The sequence below is a fragment of the Vespa mandarinia genome, chromosome 8 (genome assembly GCF_050613455.1).
Source record: "Vespa mandarinia isolate Hongniang chromosome 8, ASM5061345v1, whole genome shotgun sequence".
In the NCBI taxonomy this organism is placed as follows: Eukaryota; Metazoa; Arthropoda; class Insecta; order Hymenoptera; family Vespidae; genus Vespa; species Vespa mandarinia.
This window is the reverse complement of record NC_140817.1, coordinates 95,477-118,936: the sequence shown is the minus strand read 5'-3', so window position 1 is coordinate 118,936 and position 23,460 is coordinate 95,477. Positions and strand designations below refer to the sequence as shown.

General features: G+C 30.0%; 1 protein-coding gene and 1 pseudogene across 1 annotated transcript; both read right to left on the bottom strand.

Annotated features, from left to right (window-relative positions):
• Positions 1-5,565: 5,565 nt before the first annotated feature.
• LOC146872797 (small RNA 2'-O-methyltransferase-like) lies at positions 5,566-7,214 on the bottom strand. The gene is made up of 4 exons (XM_085658849.1): positions 7,080-7,214; positions 6,645-6,892; positions 6,389-6,571; positions 5,566-6,253 (listed from the first exon to the last, which is right to left on the bottom strand). The coding sequence occupies exons 1-4, from the start codon at positions 7,212-7,214 to the stop codon at positions 5,566-5,568; spliced, it is 1,254 nt and encodes a 417-aa protein (XP_085514975.1).
• Positions 7,215-8,499: 1,285 nt separating this feature from the next.
• LOC146872796 (rab GTPase-activating protein 1-like) lies at positions 8,500-21,378 on the bottom strand (annotated as a pseudogene).
• Positions 21,379-23,460: the final 2,082 nt, after the last annotated feature.

The following is a 23,460-nucleotide window of genomic DNA, read 5'->3' as shown; positions in this document are numbered from 1 at the left end:
TATCAACAAAAATATATTAAATTATCATATCGTATTCGAGGTAAACACCCTCGAATTCAAATTATTAAAATTATAAACATTAAAACTAAAAAAACTCTTTTTAAATTAAATATTATATATCCAAAAAATATTAATATAAATAAAATACCTAAAATTATAATTATTATATATTCTCCTAAAAAAATCAATTTAAATCTACCATTTATATATTCAATATTAAACCCAGAAACTAATTCTGATTCTCCCTCAATAAAATCAAAAGGTATCCGGTTTAACTCAGCTACTATACTAAAAAATAATATAATACAAACTATAAAATTTACATATCAAAATTTTAAAATTTTCTCCTGAAACTTTAAAAAATCAATCAACTTAAATCTTTCAAGATAAAAAAGTATAACAAAAAAAATTAAAAATATTGAAACTTCATAAGATAAAGATTGTGCAACAGATTGTGCAACACATTTTACATTTTCTTTAACAAATAACTTAATTGAATCTCTAAATGACTGAAAAATATCTAAAATTAAAACTTTATTAGGACCTTTCTGATCCTGAATATACCCTAAAAATTTACGCTCTAATAATACAAAAAATGCAACTCCTACGAAAATATCAATTGTTATAAAAAATAATATTATAAAAATAAAAAATACGTCTTTTATAAAAATTTAATACCCCAAATATTTTATAAAACTATTGATTTCATAAACATTTCTATATTAATTCTATTTATAATTATACTATTTATATAATTTAATAATTTTAATATCCTACCTTAATATTATAAATAATTAACTTAATTTTATTCATTAAAATTAATTTTCTATATTTAATTTTATAATAAAATATTTAATATTTTAAGTCCTTTCGTAAAATAAAATATATTTTTTTTATAAATAGAAACCGATCTGGCTTTTACCGATCTGAACTCAAATCATGTATGATTTTAATAGTCGAACAGTCTAAAAATTTAAATTTCTCCATTTAATTTTTATCATAATATGTACACGGATATGTGTGTATGTGTGTGTGACTGTGTTCGCGTTTGTTTGTTTGTATATATTTATTTATTCGTTTATTCATTTATATATATCTAAGGAGGAATAGATTTCCATCCATTCTGCGAAAGTATCATGTAAATTGAAACAAACCTTATATTATTCTTATGAATTTAATCATCGTGCCTATTTTCAGAGTGAGGTTAATTCGATTTTTCAAAATATTTGCTTTATCTTTTAATATACTGGGCGAATTTATTATGCATGATCTACATTTGTGACATCTTGATACATTAGCGTGTAGAATGTGTCTTATGCTTTATTACGATTTCTACATTTACCAAATTAAATAGTATTTGAAAAACATTATGGACACGTAATTCAATTAATGTTGCTTTTGCACCTTTATAGTCATCTTCCAAACGTTGACAAATTCATTTACAAAAGATTCATCATTACTCAAATGTACTTAATCATTTTGTAAAACGATTAATTCAATATTAGTATTTAGCAATATTAATATTACTACGACAACACTTGGAATCGGCTCATTTTACGTCACTTTCCAGGATTTCTTTAAATTGAGCAGCCCCTTCATATAAATTCTGCCTTTCTTCTTCATTTTTTGCAACTATATCTTTCAGTTGTGCCACATCATTATTGCATTCATCTGCATTTTCTTGGCTCTTTGAATGAAAATAATTTACGTAATTTTTATTTTTTTTATCTATGTAGTGTCTATGATTCTCCTCTATATATAATATTTTAAGATAATATTCTTGAAACTGAGATAAAACTTTTTCAACATTATCTATATAATTATAATAAATAATATAGAAAGTTATTATGAATTATTGTAGAACTTATTTTTGAAAAATTACATTCATTACCGATATTCAATCGATTACAATAAAGCATCTTAACGCTGATGCAATTGAATAGCAATATCATTAGTCTACATTATAGGGGCATTATTGATTCTTAATTTTATCAAGGCTCATGCGGAGAAAGATTAGATTAGATTATGTAACGCTACCCATATATTTCCACTTCTTCCTTTCTATCTCCATAATCCCATATTTAAAATTAATAATATTCAGTTAATTATATTTTTTTAAGGGATATAATAAAAGGAATATTATGGACGTAATTTAAAATAATTTTGCAACAAATCAGCTAGTAAAGTGTTTATGATTTAATATAAGCATAAACTTTCATGCAGCTATTTGTGTAGTAAATTAAAGCTTTCATATCTTAATTGTAGGATAACAAGGATGATAGAAGTAAACAAAATACTAAAACGATAATTTATTTTTCAGTTATGATAAATAATTTATAATATGATAAATAATACATAAATATGAAGCAGTAGTAATCCTACGTCAAAATATTAACAATGATATGTATGTAAAAAGTATAAGCACGCAAAATGAAACATTATAATATAAGCAAATATTCAACATACAAGAAAGATGTCTTTCCCAAAACCAAACTTGCTATAACACCATGTGCATTAACTGGAAATTTAGATGTATATATAAAGTATGGATAATAAAATTATATAATATTTATTGAGGAGCACAACGATATACATTGATAATGGCAAAACATTTGATTTTGCAAAGTAAGGTTAAAAAAGCATTTCCAAAATCTGCTTTTTTAGAAATTATATATAAAGTTTACTTTTTATACTTAACATACATTGATGTTGAAATTCAAATGTTTCCCTTCAGAAATAGCAACTTAAAAAATATATAAAATATATCAACATAGACAAAACATTTTTACTGTTTTGTCTGTGGATTTTTATCTCACATAAAAAATATTATTACGTGAATAAAACCCTAACTTATATTTTAATACATTACCTAAACCGCGTACAATATATGCTTACGCGCACCGACATACATAAACGTACGGATGAACTCCCACACATGCACAGAAAATATATCAATTGAATCAGTAGAATTCCTATAACATCTAATATGATATTACACGATTACGTGCTATATGCGTTATACGTTATATTTGAAAAATAAAAATATAACATTAAATTTATATTCTAATTCTATGCGTTGGTAGGGGGTCATTAATTAATATTTATCACGTCACAAATTTTGTCTAACAAGTTTCTTGAAAAATTGTCTTCATTAATTAAGTGCAATGTTAAAGAAACTATTTGTACATGTCAAACCTATCCAATAAACAATTCTTTATTCATTATAGAGAGGAAATACACACTGGCAGATATTGGCTTTGTAGTAATGTGTAAAACAAGTATGATTGCTCGAAAGGGTTGTAGAAATATTCAAAAATATCTATATACATAATTAATTCGTTCAAGCATAATATATAAAGTTACATTTCAATATTATGAATTCTGCTTCGTGTGTCTCCAATTTCTTTAATGTAACGGAATAGGCCAGTTCCATTAGATAACGTGGTATTTCTACATTTCTGCAACGAATAGGTAAATGTATTTTAAACTAATTTAAAATTCTTTCAAAATCCATTTATAATAACACCTTTTTGGATAACAGTAAATAGATTACAAAAGAAAATCGTATTTGCAACAATAAAATGATTATTTTATCTAGACGTATAAGCGAAGAACAACTTACTATAAACAATGCACATAGAGTTACATGGAAGAGAATGTCGAGTCCTTGAAAGCGGAAAACATTTAAAATGTGGAATATAAGATACAATGGAAATCATGTTGTAAACAGAGGCAATAACCATTGTGCTGCAAATATATCTGGTTCAACACCAAGAATGCAGAAATGTTTATAAAGTTCGGAAAGTTGGTCATGATGAGAGAAAAGTATTAGTAAACTATAATTACAGAAAATATATCTATATCACGGTATTTGTTAAGTATATAGAAATGAATAAACGTATAAATAAATATACACAAACAAACAAAGTCACATACACATACACACATATCCATGTACATATATATTTATAGTATGTGTTTGCGTGTGTGTATATATATGTATATATATATAAATATATATATATACACATATGTGTATCTTTACTTAACTACGTGCACTTATACATACGTTATACGTATGCATATTCATGTATATAAGCGTTCATTTTATTACTGTGAACATTGTAATATTATAGCAAAATAATTGGAATAAATTTCATATTTTTGATAAAAATGAACTTTTTAATTAAGCACTCTTAACAGACCATAAATTTTGTAATGTATGGAATACATGGAAGGATTATTGTAAAAATAATGACATAAACATTTATTATATTTCTATAAAATTATTACATTGTTTAATTGACAAAGATAATAATGAAATTAATTGATAGGCAATAATGGAATTGAAAAGTTATGTAGTTTCAGACTTACAAAATGTATTTTTCCATTCATTTCATATCATTAATGAAATCACTATTATTTGCAAGATCTACATTTTCTATTAACATCGGTTCTAAATTTTCAAATCGTGGTGCGTGAGCTACCCTTGGCGAATTTATTATGCACTATACTAGATAAATCATATTTCGATGTCCCTATCGGTGATTCGAATAGGGATTGCCAGTATCTATAATTTTTGATATCCAGCTATTTGGAGAAATATCTAAGGACTCCGGAGTATCTGGTAATATTTCAATAATGCTACCTAGACATGTTAAACAAACTGGATTGAAATTTATTGAATAATCCTTCCATCCGTCAATGGTCTTTACTAAATATTTTTCAGATTGAATATCTTTTAAATTTTCTTCTTCAAAAGATTGTCATATAATATCACAATATTCTTCGGCACACGGGAAGTAAATACATATTATTTTATTCAAAGATATATTTTCTATTATATCATTCTCATTATTGTAAGTACGTTTTCAATTATATGGTTCTCTTCAATTGTATCACTTTTTGTAACGGACAGTTATATAATGAACATCGTTGATATACTTGATGGATTCGAGACGTTAAGTATTATTAGAATCCTATAGAGAATTTCGACTAATATTTCTTACGCCATTAGTTGGCAGCATCGGTTTATCGCCCAATCGAAATGTTTTTGATATATCGTAGTTGCTTATATTTTCAGGCCTTAACGATTTGCGTTTAGAACTCATCTCTTTAGAATTTCTAAGTATTCGTGATGAATCTGTGTGTTGTGTTTGATTTGTAATTGACGCAGATCCATTGCAACAATATGATCATCATAATAAATAATCGACAATTACTTGCTTCAGTTCTCTATTACTTGCTCCTTCCAGATTAACAGATTCATCTCTCAATGTGTATGAGGGATGAAACTGTTAATCAACAATAATGGATAAAGCATGTTTTTATCTGTTGATGTATCATCGCCTTAGGAGCATTTCAATTGAAACAAATGAACGAAGAGCTGTTGAGGCTATGTCGAAGAGAATAATACTGTTACAGAATGGTAGAAATCAAATGTTATATTTAGCATTTCAGTTCGCTTTATAAGTGTATTATTGACTTCGTTTGAAATATTGGCTGTATCACCTTCTGATAACATATAAAAATTAATCCCATTAATGATGACGAAACTTAATTATATTATAAAACGGAATTAATTGGATCAGCAACAGATTCAGGGATGTTTACCCTGTCAGAAAGATTATTATCACTTGATGAATTATTTTCACTATCAAACAGATAAGTAATGTCACTTTCTGGGGAAGAATTTCTCTCAGGTATAACAACATTCTGTTCTTCTTCTTCGTCACAGTCATCAGAATCCCACTTAATTTCATCCACTATATATCCATCGTAACCCAAACATATTTCATAATCTTTATGCCTTTCACGTATAGTACGTGGTTGCACTGGAATACATGTAGCAGGACCATCTTCGTAATCAATTATGGTCAATCCTGCTTCCTCCAGAATTGTTTTCAGTGATTCAATTGTAATATTTAATTTCCTCAAGTTCAATACTAAAGATTCAAGTGACATTTCTCCTCGTATATTATCCATATTTTGCGACTCTTCAAGATGGTAAAAAACTTCGTCTAAAATCTTTTCTGTGTCCGAACGTTTGTCAATTATAAATGGAAAATTATGCGAAGTTACGAATTTATATATATTATCAATTCCTAATGATTCTGAACAGTTCTCGTCGCTATTGCGATGAAAAACGGCCATTTGTGTGCGAGCACCTAGATGTTCCGTACCTTCTGGTCCATTACAAATGCCACGGAACGATACATGATAATCAGGAAAACTTATAATTATATTCTCCACCCTACAAATGAATGTAATTCATTAGAAAGTAACTATATTAACGTGCGCGTATATATGTAAGTATGTACGTATGTGTGTATTTATACATATACGTATACTTATATATACAAGAATCTAAAATGTGTAAAAAATATACCAGGCCTGAAATTGTTCTCTAGACCATTCAATCTTTCTTTCTGGATGCTGGAGTCCGGAGAAATGAGGAAATAATTCATTACATTCTGCATTTGGCGTTGTTACAATTGCTACTTTTGGTTTGATATAACCAAAGATGTTAAATGGAAAATCCTTTAATGCATTCGAATCTAAGTGTTCAATCCTAAAAAATTTCTATTATTAGTATTCGTTGCAAATATATTATCAAGAGATAATTATCTTTGGTAATAACTCACAATTCCATACATATCACTGCATCGGCTTTTTGCAATTTTTTGTCATTGCTAGAAACGCTTCCTTCGTAAACGTGTATCTGAAGTGGGCCTTTTCTTAAATGTACAAAATCATGAACAAACGGCTTGGCTTTGCGCTTGTTATTTTCGAGAATACATCTATCAATATCTACGCACAATATTTCTTTTACATCGGAGATACGTTTTAGGGAATCCAAAAAGTCAAGATTTCCACAGCCAAAATCAATAATCTATAGGAACAATATGGAAACAGGTAATTAGAAAAAAATGTATAATACGATAAATTTTATTGAATTTACATAATATCTATATAAAAGGATGATCTTTTGAGATCTTTCGAGATCTACACGAACCAGAATTAATGTTAAACAAATAAAATGTACAACTATGAAAAAGAATATTAATGTGATACCGAACCTTTTGTATCTTGCCACCGTATTTATCACTGCAAAGAACTTCGATCACTGCTTCATACCTTTGTATGTAAGCTGGCAAAGAATATCTTATTTTATCTCCTTTGTCGTAATCTCGAAGTGTATAGGGATCCATCATGTTTAAGATTTTATTCGATACGGTACGCTCTACTTCCAAATTTTTCGCTTCTTTCCTACAATACTATTATATATATACTTTCCAAAGAGATAAAATATAAGAAATAAAACTAGAATATTGTTCAGTACAAATTTACAATTAGGATGTTCACAAATAACAACGACGAAATTTAGTCGAATAGATTGAACAGATGGCGGCCAAGTTACTATGATGCTTCTTCGGTGGCGAGCTCACAAGCTTCATCCACCTGACGTGTATGAAATGCCATCTATATAGGAAACGATCGCACCATCGTCACTGATTGGCCGAACGTTTACTTTAATCTTCTTCCACTCCAATCAAAAAATCTTCCATCCCACCCCCGTTATAATCACTAAAGTATAGCTGTCCAAAATGATATTTCGTTGAAACTGCTGCTGCATGGGAAGGCTCAAGATTTATGATCCACTTTACGTTCCAAGTTATGAATGTTTATCCCTGGTAAGCAATATATTTTGATCGGAAACATTTTGCTTGGACACACCTTATATAATATGTAATAGAGATGTCGCTAATAGGTAATAAGACTATATTATTTAATACGAATGCGAAAGGTATTAGATATTGGGAACAATCGGTTCATACTCTATATTCTGAGATTATACTCACTATACTCGAAATACTGTGATCCAATATTCCAATTAATAGACAATATATTAATCTATTTTAAGTTACAAAACATCACTTATACACATTAATTAGGATTCTCAGTAAAAGTTCAAAAACTGTACAATATCCATTATATTTTATCATTATATAATGTACAAATAATATTAAAGATACGCGCGATGCGTCGAAAGCCTATGACATAAACATCCATCGGGGTGAACTTAATGAAATATTTAGATTTAGAAATGGAAATCTTAAAATAGTAGGCACATTTGTACTATTGAAACAGGACAATTTATCACTTCTCTATTGGTCTCTTGGAAGAATTGAGACAATGCATCTAGATAATAATGGTATCAAATTGTCGAGACTGTTTCAATTAGAAGAAAACTGTTTAAAAGGCCAGACGAAAGGCTTTCTTGTTTACATATAGAATGTACAAAGTGATTACTTGTTGATTCTATCGCGGTTCTTCGTCACTCGAGTATTAGTTAATATTTGCGACGACAATTCAAGATTTTCAGAGATGACATACATACTGGCAGATATTGGCTTTGTAGTAATGTGTAAAACAAGTTTGATTGCTCGAAAGGGTTGTAGAAATATTCAAAAATATCTATATACATAATTAATTCGTTCAAGCATAATATATAAAGTTACATTTCAATATTATGAATTCTGCTTCGTGTGTCTCCAATTTCTTTAATGTAACGGAATAGGCCAGTTCCATTAGATAACGTGGTATTTCTACATTTCTGCAACGATTAGGTAAATGTATTTTAAACTAATTTAAAATTCTTTCAAAATCCATTTATAATAACTCCTTTTTGGATAACAGTAAATAGATTACAAAAGAAAATCATATTTGCAATAATAAAATGATAATTTTATCTAGACGTATAAGCGAAGAACAACTTACTATAAACAATGCGCATAGAGTTACATGGAAGAGAATGTCGAGTCCTTGAAAGTGGAAAACATTTAAAATGTGGAATATAAGATACAATGGAAATCATGTTGTAAAAAGAGTCAATAACCATTGTGCTGCAAATATATCTGGTTCAACACTAAGAATGCAGAAATGTTTATAAAGTTCGGAAAGTTGGTCATGAAGAGAGAAAAGTATTAGTATACTATAATTACAGAAAATATGTTTATAGCACGGTATTGGGTATGAAAATGATTTGACTATTATCTATCTAACGTTTCAATTGATAAAATCACATGTTAAGATTATCATATCTGTCTTTAGATTAATCTCGTATACTATAATTGTACTTTCACCTTATCAGAATGCGAAATGCTTGTTTCCGGCATTTGCAAATGCGCAAATTTTGTTAATTAATGTCAAATAATATCAAGCATTAAAATTAATCGATAATATAATGGTATATGTATGATGCAAAAATGTTTAGGTTGCTTCAATTAATTATTTTCAAAAATTACAATAAACTAGCAATTTAAGAATTAAAACTTTGGCAATATGAAACTTCTACTTTAAATGCTGCATAAACTTTACGTATTTTGTTCAAAGAATCCTGGCCTAAACCATCGGTCCCTTTGAGAAAATCATGTACTGGAATAGTTCCGTTGATGTTCCTCAATATAACACATTCACAGTAACATTTCTGTTAATGTATTTCATATACGTTTCTTTAACGATATCGCATTTCATTATATATCATACATAATGTCACATTAACAAGGTAAAAGCAAAGTGGTGGAGTATGGTGGGAAATTAATATAATATGATAAACACAGTAATCATTGTTCTATATTTGTACATCTTCTCTTGGGAATTGAATCAATTACTTAAAAGTTGACATACCTCTATGCGTTATGTGCCATGAATTCCTTGTTTTGTTAGTAATATTAAAAAATCGGACTGTTATCATTTTTTTCCAACATCTCCACGGCTTGCCAATTCAACTGCAAAAAAATCTTTCGATACCTCTCCTGTTCAGCATAACATGTGTTCATTACCATCTATGGGTGCATAAATAAAAATATATATTATTGACATTATAGAAATTTTATTACATTATATTATAATAAAATCTGAATAGTATATCATAATATATTAAAGACCTGAATTTATTCTCACCGTGAGATTTAATGTGACGACGCATATTGTTGAAGCTCATTAAAGAGCAATATTTTTTCTGCTCCTAACCAATTCTTCTGATGTTTCTATACCTTGTACGTCGTAATGAAATTCCATCGCCAGATATTATCTGTATTAAAAAAGTCAGTCTTAATAAATTTATAATGTTAATAATTTGTGTAATAATAAGAATACTATTGGATGTGAAAAGCAATTTACGTTTTTAGAGATAAGAAAAATTATTGTACTAAATATCTCTTATTAAAGTACCAAAATCTATCATTTTTGGAAATACTTCAACAGGAGAATCGAATCAAACTAATTTCCTGGTACTTCTTATAACTGAATCAACTGCTATTTTAATGAATATTTTGCCCTCTCTTGATATCCCTATATTAAGAGTTTCCAAAACTGGGTTAGCTGGATCTCCCTGGCCACATATATGGTAAAATCGATCCTGGAATGATGAGCCAGTGCTGACTTGATGTAACAATAACAACTATTATAAATACGATATACATGTCTATTAAAAATATTTAGTAGATACACAGGCAAAAAATAGCTTTAATATCGTATAATTATTTATATCAATTTTATATTAATTTATTGTCAAACTAATAATGCATACCATTTCAAGTTAACGCATATTGTTATGTTTCACCTCACGTCTAGTGTTATCAGGAAAACCAATAAATGTTTCATCTACAATAATTATACACCGTTGCTTACTGGATACTAGTTGTATAATCAAACAATCATGCGTTACTAAATTAATCCAACCTTTGCAATACTTCCTATCCTTAGGAACTGTACTACTTCATTTTTGCCAACTTCCTCCTTTACTTCCACGATAATTTCATGAATAAATACATGAGAATTAAATGTTTCATCGCCTGAGTCATAATTATTATAGTCAAACACTGTTAATGAATTTGTCATTGGTCGTTGTGCTCTGAGGAAGGATTTAAAAAAAGAATCTGACTCTCGTCCATCCTGCGTACAAATGATTAATTAATAATGGACTGTGTGGTAATCGAGAAAAGCAATGAAATTGATTTTAATATAACACTTATTGTGCTTGGTATATCACATCTAAAAACATGATATTGATAAATAGCAGTTTCCACGCTTTTACAATGAGACCATCTGAAAGCAAAGCACGCGGGACAAAGTCCGAAACTTTCTCTACGTGTATAAAATGAAATTAATAGTATTTCATATTGGACAATTATTTGCTAAATGACAACATCGTATAAACTAGACAAATCAAGATAATTATGTATTTTAATCAATCGTAAAGTACGTTTTATTATATCGTAATTAAAAAAAGAACTTCCACTTCAATTTTCATCTTTAGCATATCGAATTTTTATCCTAAAAAGTTCCTTGGGATCTACTTTGCACAAAGACTGAAATTTTAATACCCTGTCTAAGATATTTAAAATGTTCATATTACGTTGTATTTCACTTTATGATTTTGGTGCATTCATTGCTGCAGCTCCCAGATACGTAACACGATTGAAAATTATGCATTTTTGTTGATCATACTGTAATCTGTTTAATTCTAAAACAAACATATTTTTCTTTTGCAATGTTTAAATTTACTTTTATATCAAATCTACTGAATGTAGAGTAAATACATATACTACCATTCCTCCTCTCTAAAATCATTTGGTTTCATAAAGTCTTGCATTTCTGTAGCATTTATACAGGAACTAACTTTATAAAATTTCCTCTCTCCACTTTCTTAGCAGTTTGTGGACCAGGATAAGTTATATTTTAATCTCTACACACCGTTATTGGATCTTCCCTTAACACCTTCAGACATTTGAATGACTAAATATACAATCATATATCTTGTAATTTTTCCTATGATTAACTCTCTTTTCATACCTCATGAAGATTACATTGCAGATCATCGAAATTTTTGTTATTGACAATTTTTAACATCGGTTTGGCAAGTAACCTTCTTTGTACTTTATTCACTCAAGAATTCCTATTCATCGCTGCTACCAACTGATTCCATAGTCTTGACACTAATACTAAACTATATATTTATATCTGGAATGAACGTGATCTATATATTATATTTATATTGTAAAACCAGATAATGCATTGCGCTCAATTGGCTAGAATTAAATGAAATATTATGTAGAAAAGTGAATAAAAGAGGAAGAAAACAGGGCAAAGAAAAATGTTTCTATTTATATTATTACCCGAACATAGTGATAATATAGCTCCTTAATTATTTAGACAGAATTTTAATATTTTAGGCTTAAAAGTCCATAAAAAAACATAATGAAACATTATGGGGTACGATTCGACATTCATTGGAGGTAAATAAATACGATGAGACAAAGAGAATTTTGTAATTCTATCACAGTCACGATGAGAATTCATACATAGTATGTTAAAACGATGGAAAATACTAGAATTAATGTTTCAATGCAAATCTAGGAAAAGAAAATTGTGTTAAATAATGATTGCTTGTGCGAATTTTGGTACGACATAATGGCACGAATTGTTAACCAACTCAAAACTACGATATTTATCTTATTTCCAATGTCTTGAATCATATTATTCGCATTGTTTAAAGATCCTTTCAGAAATACGCAACATTCTCTAAAATATACTTCAAGTTCATCTCCTATTATGTCTCCAAATACAAATGGTGATTATTATCTTCAGTTTTATTATTAGCTTATTATGGAGTAGAATCAATATTATTGTAACTTTCGCTTGGGCGTTCGGCTGCGATTGAAGGATCTATCGTGGACTTCGTTTTATTTCCTTGAAATTTTCGATTAGATTATCTCGCCAACGCTAATTTTATAGTAGAGTCAGCTTTATTTTAACACACACGTCAGTATCGCGGAAGTGTTTAAAAATCCTAACGAGGATTATACTTTTATTGCCTGAAATTTGAAAAGCACGAACGGTCATGCTTAATAATCCGTTATATCTGCCGGTGAGGATATCGGACAGCTATCAGAAAGAGCGGTCCACTAAATTTTCTGCTCGTAGGGCAAATTGAAAGCACCCGAATCAGAAAGGTATCGAGCATCGATATCGCGGTAGGTGGATTTTAGAGTTGAGTCAGCGTTAGCGCGTGAAACTCTATATAAAGCACCATACATGTAGTAAGACCAACGTCGATATTTCTTGGGAAATCTAATTGTAAATCATCCAATGCAAGTACTATCGTGCCAATGGTTGCATGTCATTACGCATTTTCATAATTTTTCCTTCTAATATCTTAAGAGACATTAAAGTACTCTTATTTTACAAATCTAATCATATTACATTAAGTTAAAATATGATTAAACGCAAAAGAATTCTAAAATAACTTCTTAGATAAATACTCTGAAAAGTTGCGTCATCTTATTAGTTTTATAAAAAATTATTTCGTTAAAGGACCACGGTGGAAAAAATTAAAACAAAACATGGCTCCGAGCTTGCCTTGAGTGAAATAAGTTTTCCTTTGTCACAGCACGACCATCACTTTTTCACCAACATTAGATAATGAAACTTTCAGAATCGGTGTAAGAGAGAAGAAGACGAAGTTAAGAGAAACGAAAAGCGAAGACGAGACTGCTCGACGCTCGGGTTGTTGCCACATTGAATGAATATGACCTTCCATCGTTCTCAGTTGTACTCAGCATTCGACCCTGTCAACGGCTGTTCTTAATATTCATCTCTCGAATTTTTGCCGATAAGTTCTGATAATTTAATTTTTCATTTACGTTGCATTTCTTTTTATCTGAAAGTGTTCAGCATAATCATATATATTTTATTAATCATATGTTCTGCTTTTACCTTCGCTAAAATTTGTTCGTTCTTACATGGTTTCAGTGAATAATCGTTTATTAAATAGTATTCAATTCAAGTTATATTAGATATTTACATACATTAAAATATTGGCGCGAAGTTTATTGAGGAATATATCGAGAGTATGCACGGTGAATAATATTCCAAACGTTTTTGCGGTGTACAGAGAATAGACAAGCAACGATAAATATTCGTACGATGGACACCAGCTTGACAAGTATTTGTGCTGTCCTCGATGATTTCAACTAATTGGTAGATTGCTCCATTATAAACACTTTTCATATAACAATTCGTAGTTAAGCACACGACATATAAGAAGTTACGATCACAAATTTAGATATGGTCGCTTTTAAAATATATTCAGGAAAGTGTAATCTGTTTGCTGAACATTTCTCCAATCGAGAAGAAAATCACGTAGACCTTGTAATAAAAATGCAGTAATTAGTACATTTTTTATTCTTGTTTAATTCCAGCAATACGAAAGATACTAAGAAATGTAGTATGTGTTTAATAAAACAATATGTGACAACACGCTTTCCATAAAGGATATAAGACACCCTTCGTTAAAGCCAGACCATCATTTCCCCAATAAAGATGTGACAGTGAATCTTTTATAATTGCGTTAAGAGTAAATAGAAAAAAAAACATAAAGGAAAGAAGAGGACCAGAGCCTACTTCCACGTATAAGTTAATTGATTATAGTAGAATGCTAAAGTAAATTCTTAGAAAACTTTTCTATCGCACCTATTTCGTTATCATTCCTATTTATCCTTATTTACCCTTTCAATAATTATTATTTAAAAGTCTCGGGTACGATCCTTTTGAATAGGATTACATTTATTTTACATCAGATTAGCGTCATTCTCGTGTCTATTTTCTGTCTGTCGTGCGTTTGCTAGCTTTAGTTGTGTTTGCATGCCTTTCAGTTTCATATTAGTTACCTTTTAGTTGCTTCTTAGATGATCCTTGAATCGTCATGGTTGCATTTTACCTTCGATTTGTTGATTTAGGGTTGAATATGTGTTACGTTGCTTTACGAGCATCATTTGAATCAGAATACAATCCGAATATAACGAAATACGAACATGTTACACTGCTAATTATATTTCAACATATAAAAGGTTTGGATATAGTAGATTTCTAAATTAATCCTCAGAAAACTTCTCTATAGCACTTATTTCGTTTCCTATTCAATTTATTCCCATTTTTTCTCCTTTTTATAATTATATATAACTTTCGGATAGGACCTCTGAGAGTAGCGTTGCATCTTGTTTGCTTCTTATTTGCGTCTGCTGTACGTTTAACCGAATTTCTTGTGTCTGCATGCTATCTAATTGCCATTTTGAAAACTCTTCATCACTTATTAGTTGCGTCTTTCAGCTTTACAGTTGTATTTTATATCTCTTGTTTATGTATACATTACGTAATGAGAGACTTATATTTTGGATCGGATTCCAACTTGAATATATCAAAATACATACATTTTACTTTTCCGGTTATACAAAAACAGGTAAATAGAATAAGTATAGTAGATTAATAAAATAATTTCTTTGATAGCTTTATCATCGCATTTATTTCGTTGTCATTCGTATTTAAACTTATTTACTCTTTTATTAACAATTATTTATAAGTTTCGGTTAGAATATTCAAGAATAGGTTTACGTCTGATTTGCGTCTCGGGTGCGTCTGCCTGCTTTAGTTGTGTTCGGTTTGTTACACTTACCTTTCAGTTTCTTCTCAGTCGCTTCTTTGTTGCAATTCCGTCTGTATTGTGTCAATTTAAGAATATCTTCTGTATCTGATTCGAACTCACATTCATATATTTACGTACATTTTCCTAATCATATTTCAACATATTAATAAATTGTATATAGTAGAATTCTAAAATAATTCGTATGAATATGTTTATATCGATCGTATTTAGTTGTCCTTCTTATGTACATTAACTTATTATCCTATTAATGATTATTTATTTGTATCGGGTTGGATCTTTGTGTATAGGTTTGCATCACGTTTGCATATAGAATGCATCAAGTTTACTACTGGTATGCGTTTACTTTATTTATTAGTATCAGCATGCGTTGCAGTTGCCTTTTACTTATCTCTTAGTTACTACATTGTTGCGTCTGTATTTGCCACAATTACATTTTTCATCCGATTGGCAGAGACTGGCTTGCGCCTGGTAGCATTATTTTGAGAACATCTTCTGTATGTGATTCCAACTCTGACATATATATGTACGTACATTTTGCTTATCATACTTAAATACATAAATAGATTGGATATATTATGATTTTATTATAATTCCTAAGAGAAACTTTCTACCGTACATATTGACTTATATTTTCTGCTATTTATTATTATTTATTAGTCTTTTTGAAAACTTTTGAGAATATTGTAGCGTTCAGTTGAGGTCTTTTTCACAATAACGTTTTGTTTTGGAATTTGTTTGCTTGCTTAAGTAGTACCTGTATGCGTTTTACTTGCCTTTCTCTTACTTCTTAGTAACTTCATAGTTGCCTCTGTAAAGATAATAGTCGCATTTATATTTGTTAGGTTGCATCTGCATTGCGTTACTTTAAGTATATATGTTGAGTCAGATCCTAGCACAAAAATATAAAAAGCTTATACTTTACACTGCTAATCATACTTCTACAGATAAAGAGGTTCGGTATAGTAGAATTCTAAAATAAATCCTGTGAAAACTTATCTATATCTTTTATAATGTTGTCATTCCAACTTACACTTATTTACTAGTATTTAATTATTATTTATAAATTGCAGGTAGGATTTTTAAGAATAGGGTTACGACAAGGTTGCGTCTAATTTCGTTTGGCTTGCATTTTGTGTTCGTTTGCTTGTACAAGTCGCTTCCGTATTCGCATCAATTGCCTTTTATTTACTATTTTGTTTCTTCTGTTAGCGATAAAATTGTACATCACTTCAGATCATATGCGTTGCATTATTTCATGAATTTATTTTGAATATGATTTCAAATCTCGTTTTGAAATCTTATTCAAAAAATTTTATTTAAATAATCCAACAAAGATTCAATCGAAATTCAAACTGTAGGATGTAAAATGCAACTGTGACACTTTCAGACGCAACTAAAAAACAACTAAGAGGTAACCAGAAGACAACTGATATGCATGCAGGTACAAATAGTACTGTCAAACCCAATCTAAGCGCAAATTAGAAGCGATCCAGACGCAAGCAAAACGCAAACGTGACCAAACTCTGTTTTCATAGGAACTTCTAGGGTCTTATACGTATTAAATAATAGTAGTGTAAATACGAATGACAAGAAAATAAATGCGACAGAAATGTCTTTTAAGAAATAATTTTAGAATTCTATTATATACTATCCATTTATACTTTGAATATTTTACATAGTTAATCATAATTAATCATATAAATATATTGGAAATAGAAGAATTCCAAAATGATTCCTCAGATAAATTTTCTATCCTACTTATTTTGTTGTCTTTCTTATTTTAACATACTTACTCGTCAATTAATTATAATTTGTAAATTTTGGGTGGGATTTTTGAAAAAAGGGTTACTACATGTGTGCGTCTGATTTGCGACAGGTATGTTGCTTTATTTTTGTCTGCATGCGTTTCTGTTGCCTTTTACATACCTCTTGGATTCTTCTTAGTTGCACCCGTGAGCTTCCTTTTGTATTTTACAATCGATTGATTAAGTCTGATTTGCTTCTGTATTGTATTATTTTAAAAATAAGTTTAAAAACTGATTTAATCTCAAAAATATGTAAGAACGTATATTTTACACGTATTTTCAAACTTCACCGTACAAACAGGTCGCAGATATAGATGTAATAGATAGTGGAATTCTAAAATAATATCTTAGAGTTCTATTCTATCGCACTTATTTCTTTGTTATTCCTACATTCTTATTTACTATCTTATTAATTATTACTTATAAATATCAGACTGAACTTCGAAAATAGGTTTACATCACTTTGGCGTTAGGTTTACCTATGGTTTGAGTCAGGATCTTGCCTGGTTTGCGCCTAAAGAGCGATTGCTTGTTATAATTTTGTCTGCGTGCGTTCCAGTTGCCATTTTGTTAACTCTTTATTACGTATTACTTACGTCTGTATGCGTCATAGAAGTATTTTACATGAGATAATTTGAGTCTGGGTTGCGTTGCTTCCAGAATATATTTTGAATCTGATTCAAATTCGAATATATTGTGTACGTTCATTTGAAATTTCTAATCTTACTTCAACAGATTTATAGATTCGAAATAGTAAAATTCTTAATTAATTCTTAAAAAATTTTTCAATCGCACTAGTTTCGTTGTCATTCATATTTATTCGGACTTGCTCTCCTATTAATAATTATTTATATCTCGTGTAGAACCTTTGATAACTGAGTTGCGTATCGTTTGGAGTTGATTTGCTTCAGATTTGCGTCTGTATTGTGTCTTTTCTGCGACTGGTGTGTGTTCACTTGTTTCAGTTGTGTTTTCAAGTGTTTTAGATGCCTTCTAGCAATCTCTAATTTTCTAGTTAGTTCGTAGCATCAGTAAGTGTAACAATTGCATCTCTCATACAATTTGTTGAGTCTGTATTTGTAGAGTCTATACATAGTTGCGGTATTTCAGAAATATAATAGAATCATGTTCTAACTCGAATACATCGATGTATGTAAGTATTATATTGCTAATCATACTTCAATAGATAAAAGTTTTCATATATTGGAAATTTAAAACATTTTCTTAGAAATCCTTTATATCGCACTTATTTCGTTTTCATTACTATTTCTACTTGTAATTTATTTTTTTCACATCTACTCGCTTATAAATTATTAAATATAATTCTCGGACAGATCGTTTGAGAAATGGATTGCGTCACGTTTGCACTGATATTCGTCAGGTCTGTCTCTGTGTTTCTTCTGGTGTGTGCGTTTGCTTGCTATAATTATATCTGGGTGCATTTCAGTTCCCTTTTAGTCACCTTTTTCTTGCTCATTAGTTGCGAATGTTACCGTTATAGTTAACCTTTACATTTGATTGGTTGAGTCCGAATTGTATTTGTGTTGCGTTATTGTAAGTTTTTCATTGAATTTCATACCGACTCGAATATATCGAAGCACATACATTTACATTTCCAATCAAAAATCGACAAATAAATAGATGTGCTTTAGTAGAATTCTAAACTAATTTCTTAAAAAATTTCTCCATGTAACTAATCTCTCCATATTTACTATCCTATTAATTATTATTTATTATTCTCACGTAGGACTTTTGAGGAAAGGGTTGCTTCTACTTTACGAATTCCATTGCACTTATTTCCCTGTCATGCGCATTTGTTCATTTATCTTCAATTAATTATTTTTTAAATGTCTCGGGGAAGTACTTTGAGAATTGGGTATCGTTTGCGCTTGGTTTTTGTTAGTTCTGCGTCTCGGATACGTCAGGATTCCATCAGTGTTGAGATAGAGTTGCTTCAGAAATGCATCTGGGATTCATTAGAGTTTCTCAAGGGTGGAATTATGTTTAGTATATATCTTGAAAATGATTACAGATCGAACATATTCAAGTACTTATATTTTGCATCTTTCATCAACTGATTAATAGAATGAACATAAAGAAATTCTAAAATTATTTACTAAAAAACTTTTCTATCGCACTCATATAATTGTCATTCCTTTTTATGCTTTTTTATTAACTTATTTATAATTATTATAAGTCTCGGGTATTACCTATTTAAAATATGGTTGTGTCAGATTTGCGTCTGGTTAGCGTCGGGTTTGCGTTTTATTAAGAATAGAGTTTGAATATAATTACAATTCGCATTTATGTAGGTCGAAACATTTTACAATGCAGATAATACTCCAACAGATAAATAAATTGGAAATAGTAGAATTCTAATATTATTTGTTAGAAAACTTCTCTATCGCACTATTTCCTTGTCACACCTAATTATTTTTATGTTCTCCTCTATTAATTGCTATATACTTTTCTCGGGTAGGAACATTGAGAATAGGGTTGAGTCATAATTACGTCTTGTGTGCGCTTGTTCGTATTATATTTGTCTGCATAAGTTTCAGTTATTGTTTGTTACGTTTTAGTTGCGTCTCAGTTGCGTCTCTAAAAATCGCAGTTGCATCTTACAAACATTTAATCGCATCAAGGTTGCATTATTTCAAGATTATATTTTGAGTCTTATTCAAACACGTATATATCAAAAGATATACATCAAAAATTTCTATGCATTCTTCAAAAGCTAAATGGTTTAAATACGGTAGAATTCTAAAATAATATCTTTTAAATCATTTTTATTTCTTTTATTTAGTTGTTATTCCTAATTAGTTTTAATTTGTCACCTATTAATTATTGTTTATTAGTCTCGGATAAATCCTTTAAAAATAGTGTTACGTCACTTCTACGTCTGTATTGTGTCTGTAGTACGTTTTCGTCCGGATTTTGTGTTAGTTAAGTTTGCGTCTGGATTGCGTCTGGGGTGCGTTTGCTCATATTAATTGTGTCTGCATGAGTTTGCTTCCTTTTAGTTACCTCTTAGCTTCTCATTTGCGTCTGCAATCCTCACAGTTACATCTTACATCTGTTTATTTGGGACTACATGGCATTTTCTATAATATATTTTGAATCTGAATCTAGTTCGAATATATCAATGTACGTTCAGTTAAATGTTCTAATCACATTTCAACAAACAAATACATTGGGTATAGTAAAATTCTAAATATATTTCTTAGAAAACAATTTCGTACGTACTTCTTTATCATTCATGTTTACTGACCTGTTTATTATTGTATTTAAATATCGGATAGGACCATTGTGAATAGGGTAACGAATTCTTTGCGTCTGATTGGCGTCTGATTTACGTCTGGTTTTGTTTCGTTTGTTGTAGTTTTGTCTGATTGCGTTTCTGGTGTCTTTCAGTTACTTCTTAGTGAGTTCTTGATTGCGTCTCTAAGCTTCATAGTTACATTTTACTTCCGATTGTACCAGAGTAGTACCATATTCTCCAGTAGAACCGTTGAAAAAATGATTGCAACATGTGTGCGTCTGATTTGCATCTGTTCTGCGATAGCTTACTATATTTGTATCTGCATGAATTTCAGTTGCTTATAGTTATGTATTATTTGCTTCGTATTAGCATGTGCTAAAGTTATATTTGCATTCTACATCCAAATGGCTGTGTCCGATTGCATCTAGGTTGCTTTATTTTAAGAATATTTATTGAATCTGATTCCAACTCGAAGATATAATAGTACGTATATATTAAACTACTAATCATATTTAAACAGATAAATATATAGGATATAGTAGAATTCCTAAACAATTTTTCAGAAAATTTTTCTAACGCACCTACTTCGTAGTTATCCCTACTTTCTCTTGTTTACTTTCCTATTAATTATTATTTATAAATCTCAGGTAGGAGCTATAAGAATAGGGTTGCATCACGTTTGAATGTGTTTGCGTTTAGTTTGCATCTGTTATGCGACTGGACTTGCTAGTATTAGTTGTATCAGTATCCGTTTTAGTTGCCTTTTGGTTACCCCTCAATTGTTTCTTAAGTACGTCTGGAATCATCACAGTTACATATTACATCCGCTTTGTTTCATCTGGGTTGCGTTTTTTCTATGATATATTTTGTGTCTGATTCCAACTTGAATACATCGAAGTACAAACATTTCACATAGCTGATCATACTTCAACAGATAAATAGATTGAATATATTAGTATTCTAAAATAATTTCTTAGGGAACTATACTATCGAACATATTTCACTGTCTTCTCTTCATATTCATATTTACTCTCCTTTTAATAATTGTTTATGTGTATCGGTTCTGACCTACGAGAATAGTATTGCGACTTGTTTGTCTGATTTGCGTCTGGTGTGCTATCGCTTGCTACTTTTATGTTTGCATGCGTTTGTTTTGCCTTTTAGTTTCCTCGTAATTGTTCCTTAGGAGAGTCTAGATGTGTCACTTTTACATTTACATTTGTTTGCTTGCTTCTGCGTTGCGTTATTTCAATGAGGTATTTTTAGTCTGATTTCATGTTGAATATATTGTAGTACGCATATTTTACAATGATAATCGCACTTCTACAAATAAATAGTTTATCGATAGTAGAAATTTGAAATAATCCCATTGAAAACTTTCTTATCGTACTTATTTCGTTGTCATGGCTATTTAATCTTATTTACAGTCCTATTTAACCGTTTGACTGCTGAGGAATGCTTTCGCACTCTTCTTATGTTGTGCCAAAAATGCGAAGAAATTTTTTATGCCAAAAGATTATAAGAAATTATTTTGTTAATTTGATTGAATTATAAGTGCTTATTACCAATTTCATTCACAAAATTAATTAAAACAAATTTATGTAAATAAATGGTATTTCTTAATTTTTCTTGTTGGACTGCAATAGAAGTGAGTTCATTGTATGAAAAGTGCTTTACATTTTTTCCCATACACGCGCAATTACTGCCGCAGTTTTGGCATATGTCCGAAAAAATACGTCAGCTGCCAAATGGTTATTATTATTAATAAGTCCGGTGTAGGACCTTTGTAAATTTGGTTGCGACATGTTCGCCATTGATTAACGTCTAGTGTGTGTTTCCTTGGTTTAGTTGTGTCTACCTACGTTTTAGTTGCCATTAAATTATTTCTTTGTCACTTCTTAATTACGTGTGTTAGCGTCACGGTTACATTTTATGTCTAAAATGATGAGTCTGGATTGCGTCTCTATTTCATTACTTGAAGAATATCTTTTGAATTTAATTTCAACTGAAATATAACGAAGTAAGTGCATTTTACATTGTTAATTATACTGCAACTGATAAATAGATTGGATATGGTAGAATTCTAGAATAATTTCTTGAAAAACTTTTCTATCGCACTTAAGTCGTTATCATTCCTACTTATTCTTAATTACTCTCCCATTAATTATTATAAATAAGTCACGGGTAGGAGCTCTGAGACTACGTTTACAATTTTTTTTGACAGGTATATGTCTGGTATGGGTTTGCTTGATTTAGTTGTCTCTTCATGCGTTTCAGTTGCCTCTTAATTTTCTCATAGTTGCTTCTTAGTTGCGCCAGTTAGCGTCACAGTTTCATTTTGCATCCGATTGGTTGACTCTAAATTGTGTCTGCTTTTTTATTTTAATCTTTTGCACTCCGAACAATTCTGGACGTTAGCTACCAGTTACTCAGCGATACTTTGTGACAGAAATGTGCATTTACAGACCCTCGTATTATTTAGTATGGTTTCGGAACTAATTAACATACTATAATGATATTGGACTTATATGAATTGGTTGAAATCGAGAAATGTATATTTGCAAAACAATTAATGTTTTATTTGTTATAATTTTGTACAGTGTGATAAACTTTACAACTGTCCCAAAAATGCATTGCAGGCTGATTAGTGCACGTTTGACAATAATAAGTAGTTTGACGCCTGTCACCAGATGTTTTCCTATCAGAACAAACAATGTAATCTCACTTTTTTTGCCCCACATCAGGAATATGTAGTTTATTCTCTATTCCATTGTCTGCAGACGATGTGGATGGACGGGTTTCTCGATTCACGAAAATCACCCCTCAACTGGCCTTGACAAACTTGTGGTGCGTAATTGGCGTTTCATAATTTGTTTGTTTTGTATAAT

Bases quoted from the DNA above. Each gene is read 5' to 3' on its own strand.
- LOC146872797 (XM_085658849.1), bottom strand. From the start codon at position 7,214: ATGATGGATCCCTATACACTTCGAGATTACGACAAAGGAGATAAAATA. The intron at 6,893-7,079 runs GTTCGGTATCAC...TTGTTCCTATAG, and splicing joins ACGGTGGCAAGATACAAAAG to ATTATTGATTTTGGCTGTGG. The intron at 6,572-6,644 runs GTGAGTTATTAC...GAAATTTTTTAG, and splicing joins GCAGTGATATGTATGGAATT to GATTGAACACTTAGATTCGA.